This window comes from Dama dama, chromosome 7, assembly GCF_033118175.1.
Source record: "Dama dama isolate Ldn47 chromosome 7, ASM3311817v1, whole genome shotgun sequence".
NCBI lineage: Eukaryota > Metazoa > Chordata > Mammalia > Artiodactyla > Cervidae > Dama > Dama dama.
Genome location: NC_083687.1, coordinates 33341950 through 33354545, shown reverse-complemented (window position 1 = coordinate 33354545; position 12596 = coordinate 33341950). Strand labels below are relative to the sequence as shown.

General features: G+C 42.3%; 2 protein-coding genes and 1 non-coding gene across 3 annotated transcripts; 1 reads left to right on the top strand and 2 right to left on the bottom strand.

Moving 5' to 3' along the window:
• Positions 1-1198: 1198 nt before the first annotated feature.
• On the bottom strand, positions 1199-4600 carry LOC133059830 (histone H1.3). The gene is made up of 2 exons (XM_061147426.1): positions 3560-4600; positions 1199-2976 (listed from the first exon to the last, which is right to left on the bottom strand). Exon 1 carries the CDS (start codon positions 4546-4548, stop codon positions 3883-3885), a length of 666 nt encoding a protein of 221 aa, XP_061003409.1. The 5' UTR covers positions 4549-4600; the 3' UTR covers positions 1199-2976; positions 3560-3882.
• A 4747-nt stretch (positions 4601-9347) lies between these two features.
• LOC133059855 (histone H4) lies at positions 9348-10069 on the top strand. Its single transcript, XM_061147454.1, has one exon. The coding sequence runs from the start codon at positions 9362-9364 to the stop codon at positions 9671-9673; it is 312 nt and encodes a 103-aa protein (XP_061003437.1). The 5' UTR covers positions 9348-9361; the 3' UTR covers positions 9674-10069.
• Positions 10070-11413: 1344 nt separating this feature from the next.
• TRNAI-AAU (transfer RNA isoleucine (anticodon AAU)) lies at positions 11414-11487 on the bottom strand. The gene has a single exon. It is a non-coding gene; the product is annotated as a tRNA-Ile (tRNA).
• Positions 11488-12596: the final 1109 nt, after the last annotated feature.

Genomic DNA, 12596 nt, shown 5'->3' with positions numbered 1-12596 from the left:
ACCTGGTTACAATACTAATTAAAAAGCAATGGAATCATTCCAGGTGTAAAAGGACAAAGAGAATGTGAGAGGGTAGAAAACGTCAGATTATATAAACATCAGCTTCCCTCATAGCTCAGTCGGTAAAGAATCTGCCTGCAATGCGGGAGAAATGGGTTCGATTCCTGGGTCGGGAAGATCCCCCGGAGAAGGAAATGGCAACTCACTCCAGTATTTGTGCATTAAGAATCCCATGGACAGAGAAGCCTGGTGGACTACAGTCCTTGGGGTTGCAAGAGTCGGACACGATGGAGTGACTTTCACTACTACTATATAAACATCTACCTGCTTTAGTGACAGAGTGACATGAGTAACCAAGGCCTCCACACAGTACAGGAACTCAGTCTACCTCCTGCAGTTATAAGGAGTCAGGTAATTACTAGGTAGAAGTAAAAAAATAGTAACTTCAAGCTGGCTTGAAAGATTATTAATACATTTGGCTTAGATTTATGCCATATGCCTAAGTACCCTCCTGCATTTAAGAAAATATGAACATGCCCTTCACAGCTTCCAAGCTAAGAAACCTTTTTTTTCCTTTTAGTATATTTTGCAAACTACAACACATACAGGCTCCTGTCCGATATTTGTCATCTTTAAATGTCGATCTGTTGAGTTTTCCTAAACCTAGATATTGCCACTGTACCTGACAGACCATGCTTGTTCACCAAAAGAGCATCAGAACTCCAGGGATGAATGTTTCAGAATGCTCTCCCAGGGATGTGGCTTTGGGACAGGAATAAACTTTCTGATTTTTCATCTTCTTGGTGCAGAATATCAAGCCATCTTTGTCTTCTTTACCTATTTCCAAGTTGTTCATTTTAAGCTGCTTTAAGTGCAACAACACTTGGGAAGCTGGAGTAAGATTTAAACAAGTTCTGATTTCCTTGGAAATTAGAAACTATCCAAGGGAAAGGAATATGAATATTAATTTACAGAAACCAGACTAAAACTAGAAGAGCATTGAGTGAATGATGTTTAATTGCTTCTGGTACATTCCAAAGGGATTCTGAACTGGATAGCTCACAAAGGGTCTAAACCAGAAATACATGAAAGTTATGTCTTTCTGGAAGGGCATCAAAATGAAATAGACAATTCATTTTCGAGTAGGCATAACAGATGGGGAGCAGTGCACAGAAAATGACACTAGGAAGAAAGAAACTGTGAGACTCAGGTGCACTATTTATTGACAAGACGATGCAGGCCATTTCATCTTTCTAAGGCACAATTTTCATAACTGTAAAACACACAGCATTGGGAATTCCCTTGTAGTCCAGTGGTTGGGACTTGGTGCTTTCACAGCAAAGGCTGGGTTCAATCCCTGGTTGGGGAACTAAGATCCCAAAAGACACCCGGTACACATTAATAATAATAATATAAAACAAGGACTTTAGCTATACCTACTGCAAGAGCTTTATAGTGAGGTACACATCAGAGAGCTTTCTAAATGTAATTAACTACAGATACTGTATAGTACCACTCTTATTGAATGTCACATTCCCACATAATTCTTATTCCTCATCATTCTTCATCAAAAGCCAAACTCATTCTGGTAATAAAGACCTCACAGGTCTCTTCCCTCTTAACTTTCCCCCTTGGTGCAATGTATTATATTCAAAAAGACTCGAGTAACCATATCACATATTCCCATTTATCCAAATATCCTTTTCAACCAAACCACTCTCCTAAGAGACAGGATTTTTGGCTCTTTCTATAAAGAATAAAGTATGGAATGCAACTGCAATGGATGAAAAATAAAATCTCATTTAGAAAAGCTAGAAAGATAATCACGGGCTACATACATTTTTTTTCTTTAAAATTGAAAAACTGTAATTGAATAAACTATTAACCAGTAAGGGGTGTGTGTGTAGTGCATGTGTGCGTGTGTTTGGGGGTGGGGGGTATGCTATAAGCAAATAAATAAGATGAAGCCTTTCAACCACTGACAATTTGTTCAGGGACTCATGACTTGTATGGTAGACTCTATGGACACCCTGGGGAAACCTATAAACACCTTTTCAATATCATCTTTTAGGATACCAATACAGAATAAGAAAGGCATATTAAAATATAATTTTTAAATGTATTTAAGTACATATAATGTGCCTCATTAGTCATATCAAATAACAAGGAGCAACAGGTGGAATAACAAATGTCAGTTTCAAGGACTCAGAATGACGTCAACTTTATTTCAAGATATCTCCATCAAAGTGACATAAAAACATCTGTGACAGCCACTGTTGAAAAATTCAATAAGGTCTGCAAGTCCATTGTAACTGCCTGTGCTTACAGACATACTGAAAGGAAATGCTTAACAGCATTTAGTTTGCTATAAGATGTAATTTTTCCCCATCCATGTTTACAACCCCCTAATGGTCTACAAAACTGACATTTTTCTCAAGATTCATCAGTAAATCAGTGGCGTTCCCCTTAAATTAAAAACAGGATAAAGTGGAAATAACGAAACATCCATCTTCCTAGAACCATTTATTTTGCCCTGGTTGCTGCGGCTCGAGGAGCTCTCTAAGCATTCTCCTTGCGATTCCCAAAGCTTAATTACTTCTCTCTCCCTATTTATTACTTATCCCCCAAAAGATATGAGACTGCCAACCATGGCTCCCTGGGACCTATCAACATTTTAGAGGGAACGAATTTGATAAAGGAGTAAATTATAAACTGTCAGGAGTGGCTTTTACACTTTTTTTTTTTTTTTTTTAACTATACCTTAATGTTAGGGTTGCCTCCTCCGGTGGATCAGCTGTAAAAAATCCGCCTACAATGCAGGAGATACAGGTTCGATCCCTGGGTCGGTAAGATCCCCTGGAAAGTGAAATGGCAATCCACTCCAGGATCCTTGCCTGGAAAATCCCAAGGACAGAGGAGCCTAGTGGGCTACAGTCCATGGGGTCGCAAAAAAGTCGGACGACTGAGCAGTTCACCCTGTCAGCATAGTAGAAACAATTATGCAGATTCAGGCAGAATATCAATAGTATCAAAGTCCCCTCGAATAGGACTACATTCATGAAGGAGGGGGGAAAAATGCAAGCTTTTCAACTGCTTCCAAGTATACACAAGTCCTTATATCTCAATCTTTAATTGACGCAGTATTTTTTCCTGGAGACAAAGCAAATAAGCCCAGGAGTGCGTCCTGATTGGCTAATTCTCCTTAGACTCTACAAACCAATGGGAAAGAAAACCTTACAAACATCCAGACTGTAATAACCCGTTCTTCAGGTTGCACTTTTCCCCTAACAAATATGGAGGAAAACTGGGCGGCAGAGCGCTAGCAAAGGCCAAAAACCAGCTCCTGGAGGATCCCAGAGGCCGCGTGCATCGTCTGCTCCCAAAGGGTAACCACTCCGTCCGGGTCGGGGCCGGGGCCCCCATGTACCAGCCCGCGGTGCCGGAGTACAAGGCAGGAATACCGGAGCTGGCGGGGAACGGGGCCCACCACAAAGCATACACTACCCACCCCCACCACCAAAGCTTAAAATCTTCACGAGGGACTTCGGGGTCGCGTTACCATCACAGTGCAGCGTCCTCCTCAACATCCCTGCTAAGGCCCAGCGCTGTCACAAGTGGCGCTTTTCAGAGGCACTGCGCTCGCCCAAGAGGACGGTGACCACCATCACGGTGCAGATCCTGTGGTGCGCGCGCACCCGGACGCACACGCAGCTGGCCAATCACAGTAGAGCGGCAAATTTAAAAAAAAAGAACTACCTTTATTACAAAATTCGTTGGTAAACCTAGGGATATATGTCCGGTTAAGCTCTTTCACCTGAAATTAGTGGGTGGCTCTGAAAAGAGCCTTTGAGATTTATCAAAGCAGGAGGTGCCACTGAAGATTTACTTCTTCTTGGAGACCGCCTTCTTGGCCTTTGTAGCCTTGGGTTTGGCAGCTTTAGGTTTGGCTGCTTTAGGCTTGGGGGCTTTGGCCTTGGCCGGACTCTTAGTCGGCTTCTTCGGTTTGGCGGCCTTCGCCTTCTTCGGGCTCTTGGCTACTTTCTTGGCCCCAGCACCTGCCGCCGGCTTCTTGGCTTTCTTCGGGGTCTTCTTGGCAGCTTTCTTCGGAGTGGCCGCACCGGTGGCTTTCTTGGGTTTCTTAGCCGCCCCGGCAGCCTTCTTGGGCTTGGCCGCGCCCGCCTTTTTCGCCTTGGGCTTGGCCTCTCCGGTGGCCGCTTTCTTGTTGAGCTTGAAAGAGCCAGAAGCCCCAGTGCCCTTGGTCTGCACCAGGGTGCCCTTACTCACCAGGCTCTTCAGACCTAGCTTGATGCGGCTGTTGTTCTTCTCCACATCGTAGCCGGCGGCCGCCAGTGCCTTCTTGAGCGCAGCCAGAGACACGCCGCTGCGCTCCTTGGAGGCGGCGACAGCCTTGGTGATGAGCTCGGACACCGGGGGCCCGGACGCCTTACGTTTTCCAGCGGCCGCGCCGGATTTTTTGGTCTTCTTCTTAACAGGTGTTTTCTCTGCAGGTGCGGGAGCAGCAGGAGCAACCGGAGCTGTCTCCGACATGCTTCTGTTTAGCCAGGAAAGACAAAAAACTAAGCGTAAACTGTCAGAACGGCGTGTCCTGGGCGCCGCCGGCTGGGGGTTTATATAGAGAGTTGCTGAGTGATGATTGGTTGCCTGCTCTGTGCGCCGCGCGGCTAGGGAGGACTCCTCGGCTCTGCCGAGTGGCTGTGTTTTTTGCCCCTCAAAAAAGAAGAAAAATATAAGAAATCTGGGCACGAAATAATTAGGCATGTGGGGGAAACTGATCCGAGACTCTTCAGGCTTCATTCCTGCCTTATTTGCTATACCTAGTTTCAAAACCGGCTCCCTGAAACTTTCCTGATTCCCCCAACTCTCTTGGAAACTTCGGTCAAATTGAGACAACTTTCAGATTTTCCTTAAAATTACTAGTTCTCTCTGTTTCCTTTGCAAATCTTTCTTCCAGGGCATTGTCATACACATTGTTTTCTTTTCAACCCTACATAAATAACCTCATTTTTACTGAAATATACAAGGAAAATCGGTTTTTTCGCGGGAGCAATAGCACAGCTCTCCTGCAACTTGTTTGCACTAAGCACTGGGAATTGGCACTGGGGTAGAAAATTCTACGTACAAGATGGATAACTATTTTAGCAAAAATAGACTTTTTACAAAAGTTTATGAGTGCGAGACTATAAACTGGGTTTGATTGCAGTGTTTCGTGATTTAAACGGGTTTTTTGGAAGGATGGGGTGTGGGGCTGCTCCGTTTGTTTTTCTAGATAAATAGCCCCAAACAGAGTCTTTAAGACCTTCTTTCAAACTTAGTCTAACAGATTTTTTAGACCCAAAATGGGCATTAGAAATCCCTCATGCCATCCTCAATGAAGAAAAGTGAAATCATGAAGATCTAGAATGGCAGTCTATAACAATTAACCAACTCTAAGATCAAAAGACAGACAACTGGGTTAATATTGTAAATTGCTTAATGACAATCTATCCCTTTGCCTTTTTTCTCCAATATTTAGCATACAATTGTGTACATATTTCCTGTATTCCAAAGTGATACTTAAAATACATATTTGATTTAACTATTTTCAACATTGCAAATAGGCACACAGGAATTAGAAGAAAAAATTCTCCTTTAAATCACTTCCTGAGTCTTCATAACTTTCCTTGAATTTTTACCAGCAAAATACAAAGCTGACTGTCACAACCTAAATTAATTGGTTGAATATGTTCACCTGAGGAGCTGAAGTAACATTTCATTGCAAATATGGCTAATTTACTCCATCTCTTTGTAACATGCAAAACTAATGGAATTGCATAAATATGGGATTATTAAGCACAAAATTAGTATCTATCAAATAATCAAATACTGAAACTAAGCCTCATGTTTGTCAAAGTAAATAAACAGGAAAGATATTTTGGTGTTGTGATTTCTTTTCTAGTAAATATCCCTGCTTTCAAAAATCTAGTTATTCTGGCCTACGTTCAATAGTAACTTGAGAATTTTCTCATATAACTCCAAGACAGGATAATCAGTTTTAAAGATGTCATCTCTTCATACTTAACTAATTACAGAGAAATCACTTGGTTTGTTTTTCAATAGTTATTGTGGACTGGCACTGTCTAAAACTAAATCTCTGGGACTTGAGACCATGTTATATACCAAACAGAAATACAGTGTAGAAAGAGGGATGCTTATAATTTTGTCCAAAGAACATTCCAGTTTTCCCAGGACAGGTATTTTATGAGTGTCTGGAAAAAAGGGCTACTTGTCATCCTCAATGATACCACTGTCAATAGCAACAGTAACAGTAATATAGGCCCCTTTCCTTTTCAAACACATTATATAGGCCCTATTCCTTTTCAGGCCAGAGCCTAATACTATCAGTCCTCAAGATACAAGTAAAATTCAGATTTTTAAAACTTTACTATTTTGATAATCATTGTAGTCATAATATCAGTTGTTGGATACTTGTTGAATTTGTTCCCTAAGTTATATGTACTCAGTTTAAGATAGGTGAAAAGTTCTTCCTACAGCAGATGTCATAATTTCTTTTTTATGCAACCACTGTTGGTTCCATTGCTATTTAGGTGCCAAATAAGTGAGAAGACATTGGGCTCGGGGCCATTCCCTTCATTGTTTATAGGTCTCTGCCTTTCCTAAAGGACAATAATTGAGACATGATTTCACCTGAAAAGTTCTTCCCCAGATGTTTATAGAATGATGGAGCTGTGCTGCATATAGATACTGTTATTGCTTGAGACCCAAGTACTTACACTCTAACTATAGTGTGGACAAGGTTCTTGAAAGCAGGATCATCCCCATGGGACTGTAATTTGAAACCTTTCTCCTATTACTTATAGCCCACACAAAAAAAAACTTGTGTTTGTTACTTTTCAATCCTAAATCTACGTAGATACTAAAACCGTGCTAGACTAAGAATTCAACTATTTTTACAGATGTAAAAAATAAATAAGAAAAACTAAAGTGAGACAGCTAATGGACATCTCACAACTTCATCTCCTCTCAATTTTGGTGTCAACACCCCACTCAACCATAGCCAGTGACTGTAAAAGATATAGGTAGTATGGACCAGGGCAAGCCATGGGGGCTGTATATAAGCATTCTAAAATTCATTAACTTTCAAAAATTTAAGGAAAAAAGTGACTGTGTTTACCAAATATCAAAAAGGCCAAAATTAAAATAAGGGCTATATAACAAATAGAGCATTGTGTTATAATCATGTGTTCAGAAAGGTAATGAGAAATCACATCCATTTTAATTTTCTGTCAGATGATCTCACCTGAGGACATGCTCCTGCTTGAAAATCTCCTCTAAGCATAAAAATATATTATTAATTTAATTTCCTAAAACAACATTACTACGCTCAAATTTCCAATTTCCTTCTTTAAATGTCCTTCTATCTGTAATATCTGGTACATCTAGAAGTTAACTAATTTCTGTTATACTTCAAAAATACACCAATCCTCAGTTCCAGCATCAAGTCTCATTCTCATATATCTACGACACTCCATTTCTCAGACTGGGCTAGAAGTTCTCCAGAAGAAATTTTCTATCAAATTACAGCCTAAAACAACCTACTACAATGATAGAAGTGCTTGTATCTGCACAACCACTACACTTACCTGTGGTTATTTGGCACCTATTAAACAGTAGTTAGTGACTGAAGAAATTATTTCTTTAATTTGATTTCATTGTCACTAATTTAAATTTAAATGAGTACATGTGGCTAGTGGCTAATGTGGGAAAGCACAGCTCTAAAACAACTCTCTCAAACCTGCCAAGTGGTTTGAGCAAACTACCCACTTGGAGATATTGTTTAAAATGCTGTATCACTTCAGTAGACTTGAGGTTGATCCTGAAATTCTCTATCTAAGCTTCTGAGCCGGCCTACTCAACCTTTCATGTCTGACTCTTTGCGACATCATGGACTGCAGCCCGCCAGGGTCCTCTGTCTGTGGGATTTCCCAAGGCAAGAATACTGCAGTGGGTTGCCATTTCCTACTCCAACAGATCTTCCTGACTCAGGATCAAATTTGTGTCTCCTGCGACTACTGCACTGTTTGTACACGGGCATTTAGAATAGAATAGACCCTGAATTGTTGAATGGATGAATCAATGATTCTTGTTTAGTGCCCTTCTCAAAAAGGAGAGCATGGGAGAACAAATTGTCTAAATCCACAGGTAAGCACACCTGAAATAAATCTCAAAAGTTTGTAACTCAGGGAATAATAATCCTCTAACTGGCTATATGGTAAACACCAGCAAAGGGAGTTTGTTCTTAATGACCTCGACCTCTGTAGTTACATAAAAGGCATTCAATGTGACTTTGTGGAATGTGAGTAAATATTGGCATCTGCCTAGTAAACTTCTCAATCCTATCATCGGTGTGTAGAACTTCAGTTATCCTTTTAACATGAACAGCATTTCAGTCAATAATTTTTAAAATGCAATTAATTTGCAAATTTCTATTCCGGGGCAACCCACTGCAGTATTCTTGCCAGGGAAATCCCATGGAGAGGAGCCTGGAGGGCTACAATCCATGGGTTCGAAAGACTTGGATGTGACTTAGTCACTAACTCACCACCACAATTCATCATGCTGTATCTGCAATACTTCACTGACATAGATTCATGGTAGACGGCAAGGACATTAGACCCCAGAATCAGAAAGCATCAGTTCTAACCCCAACAATGCTACTTATTAGAACAGAATTAGGTCTTCAAGCCTGGGATTCTTCATGTTCACAATGTAAATAGTGCTTTTCCAGCATATAGTGGATATTCAACTAACTTTATCTCCCCTTCCTGAAGTTCCCGCTTTATCAAGAATGTTGAAACGATGTATATCTAAAGCTTTACCAAACGGAAACGTTGACGATCAGCCAAATTTGATAAGTATTGCTAGGGTTTGTAAGAAATACATTTTTTAAAGAATCTTCCCATTTACAATTAGTTTTATTCTGCTTTCTCTCCCTTTTATAGACAGATGTGGCAGAACAGCCTCCTTCTATTAAATAACAAAAATGGTGAGGAAACTTGTACAATATTAATTGAGAAAGCCCACAGGGACATGTCTAGAGACCACAAAACCAGCGACTCTGGACCCCAACCAGGAAACAGGAGGGTCAGACACCCTACAGCATCTCCACGCCCCCTTCCCTTCTTGGCAGTAGCAAACACCCAGTAAGGTAGGGAAGAGGCGGGGGCAGAAGTCTAGTTCCCGCCCTCGCTGTTTCAGTTTCCTAAAAGGTCCGCAAAACTGCTATATAGAGGGCTGCAGCTGGCGCTCGAGTATTGGCACGGGACAATAGTTGTTTTTCATCATGTCTGGCAGAGGTAAAGGAGGAAAAGGGCTCGGAAAAGGAGGCGCTAAACGCCATCGTAAGGTTCTGCGGGATAATATCCAGGGTATTACGAAACCGGCTATTCGCCGTTTGGCTCGTCGCGGTGGTGTGAAGCGTATTTCTGGGCTCATCTACGAGGAGACCCGCGGGGTGCTGAAGGTGTTCCTGGAGAACGTGATCCGAGACGCGGTCACCTACACCGAGCACGCTAAGCGCAAGACTGTCACCGCCATGGATGTGGTCTACGCGCTCAAGCGCCAGGGACGCACCCTCTACGGCTTCGGCGGCTAAGTTGCCTTGTAGTCACGAAGTTTCTGCTTGTTCCAAAACGGCCCTTTTCAGGGCCACCCACTTGGTCATTAGAAGGGCTGTTGCATACAAGCAAATAAACCAGAGGTATTATGCTTGGTGTCCTGGGGCAGAAAAATCGCGGTTTGACTGCAAGCTAGTCATTGTGTTTATTTTTTTTCCCTAAGTTTGACATCTCAAGATTGTGGCTCTCAGACATGTTAATAGAACAAGGCCGAAGAAAACCTCGGGCAGTAGGACTGCTGGGTTTTTGTGGGGTTTTTTTAATTTCTTCAATCGGAGTGGATTGTATTTGGAAATGAGTTGAATTCATCTCATTCCACAAACGTTAGAATGAACTTTGCTAGAATGTTTCACGGACCCGGCTCCTAGTGTCCTGTAGAGGGCACCTGAGACAGCCTCCCTCCTACAGGAAACGTTCAGTTCAGTTCAGTTGCTCAGTCGTGTCCGACTCTGCGACCCGTGAATCGCAGCTCGCCAGGCCTCCCTGTCCATCACCAACTCCTGGAGTTCACTCAAACTCATGTCCATCGAGTCGGTGATGCCATGCAGCCATCTCATCCTCTGTAGTCCCCTCCTCCTGCCTCCAATCCCTCCCAACATCAGGGTGTTTTCCAATGAGTCAACGCTTCGCAGGAGGTGGCCAAAGTATTCGAGTTTCAGCTTCAGCATCAGTCCTTCCAATGAACACACAGGACTGATCTCAGGAACCTTACAGATAGCTATAGACAGATGAAACCATAGCTAATAAACACGGGTGGGAGGAACAATTAAAATTTAACCTTACCCAGTGCAGTGTTGAAGGACCCTTTGGAAATGTAACATGACTAAGAGGTCATCAGTCATCTTAATACTTTATTTCCAAAATATTGATAATGTGCCTTAAATTCCTGTGTTAGGTCAACCTATGGCCTTCCCACCTCATCTGACTGTATCCTTACCGCTCCATTTTCCCACTAGGCAGAAGAGACTGTCTTCAGACCGTCTCCCTTCCACCTGCGTTCTAAATCTTTCAGTCCCTGAGGACTTGTATTTGTGTCAGTGGAAACACTGGTGTGGGTGAACACATCCAGGGACAGTTTCACTCTGTGCCTGTTTTCTTAAGATAGTGGAAGTAGGCTCCATTAATATCTATCAATAACTTATTTGGTTTGGCAACGAATTACTTGGTCATCCTTATTTAACAATAGTGATGTCCCAGCTTAATTTTTTTTTAAAATATTACTCTTCATACTAACTCCTTTCTGTGTATGTTTCAGTGTCTGTCACTTACTAAATCCTTCCCATTTATGAAATCTCCAAGCCTTGGATAACCTGGAGACGCTGTCTGCCTATCTTTTCATGATTATATATGGTGGCTCCTCTAGCCCGTGGGATTTTCCAGGCAAGAAGCAAGAATACTCGAGGGAGTTGCCATTTCCTTCTCTAGGGGATCTTCCGGACCGAAGGATCGAACTGGGGTCGCCTTGGCAGGCAGTTTGTTTTACCACTGAGGCACGTGGGAAGCCCAAGGGAGGAGGGGGCGCCAAAGGATGAGCTAGTTAAATAGCACTCTCCCGGACACAGTGGTGGTCAAAGAAGCCTGGAGTCCTACGGTCCGAGAGATAGCAAAGAGTAGGACACGATAGCAACGGGACTCTACCCGCTATGGCCAGGTCTGTATAGGTTAAGAGGCAAATTTCCACAGAAAAGAGTTGTCGGCCTCCTGGGCACCAAAGAAAGTGGCCCGTACGGGGATCGAACCCGTGACCTTGGCGTTATTAGCACCACGCTCTAACCAACTGAGCTAACCGGCCCTGTTTTCCACAGGGGAAAAATAGCCTTCCCATAGTTCCCAGAGACCTTCGAATGGGGGAATCTAAAACCTCGTTTGTAATGTTGCTACATGAGACTTTGTTTATTACTCCTGATTTCATAACGTTCTCACAGTGTTTTGTTGTACCTTTCTTCCTCACCAAGATCCTATGTTCTCTGTGATGTTTCTCAGTTTGCTTCTTTGGCTCCTATTCCTGGTTTGTGATTCGTCCCAAACAACAAACTTGCTCTCCATTATCAATTTGTAGACCCCACTTGAGCCCTCTCTTCCAGAACGTGCCATAAATGGTAAGACAGAAAAAAAAAAAAAAAAAAAAAAATGGTAAGACACATGGCACCCAAAAAGGAATTGAATATCAACTATAACGGAGACTATGCCACCCCAAAATATGCCACTATGGCATAAAAACTATTTTCAGCCAAGGAACTTGAAGAACAACTGAAGTAAGAATGGGGCTCTGACTTCCCTTTTTCTTCCCCAAAGCAGATAATTATCCCATATGAAATGTGCCATCCCTTTACCAGGAAAAAATAAACAATCTTGTCACCAAAAATGGGGAGTCCAGGATAAGAGAAATCTGTACAAACAGACCTTGTTAAAATAATCCTTATCTTCCTTTAGTCTCCTCATGTATGTTAGTTGCTATTTCACAATTACTACTCTTTGTACAAACTAAACACTTAGGCCTAACTGCTTTTTAGATCATTATTTTCCTGTTAAGACTCCCATATACATATAATAAGATTAAATAAAATGTGCATTCTCTTCTATTAATCTGTCTTAGGTCAACTAAATTCTCAAGCCTGGCTAGAAACCCTAAAAGGGTAGAGGAAAGTTTCACTCCTCCTACACAGCTTTCCAATCCCTATAGTGGCCTGAGAGGTCTCTCTACCTGCATTATTCCCAATCTATGGTCACTTCCTCCCACAGCAGATTGCATTATTCCCTATAGGAAGAGAGATTCCGAGTCCAGAGAGCCTAACTTTTATTCCAGGCCTGATTGTGCCACCAAGAGGAGCAGAGATCTTGCCTCTCTCTCTCCCCACCGCCACCACCACCCCCACTCCCTTCCTCCTCCACCTCCTCCTC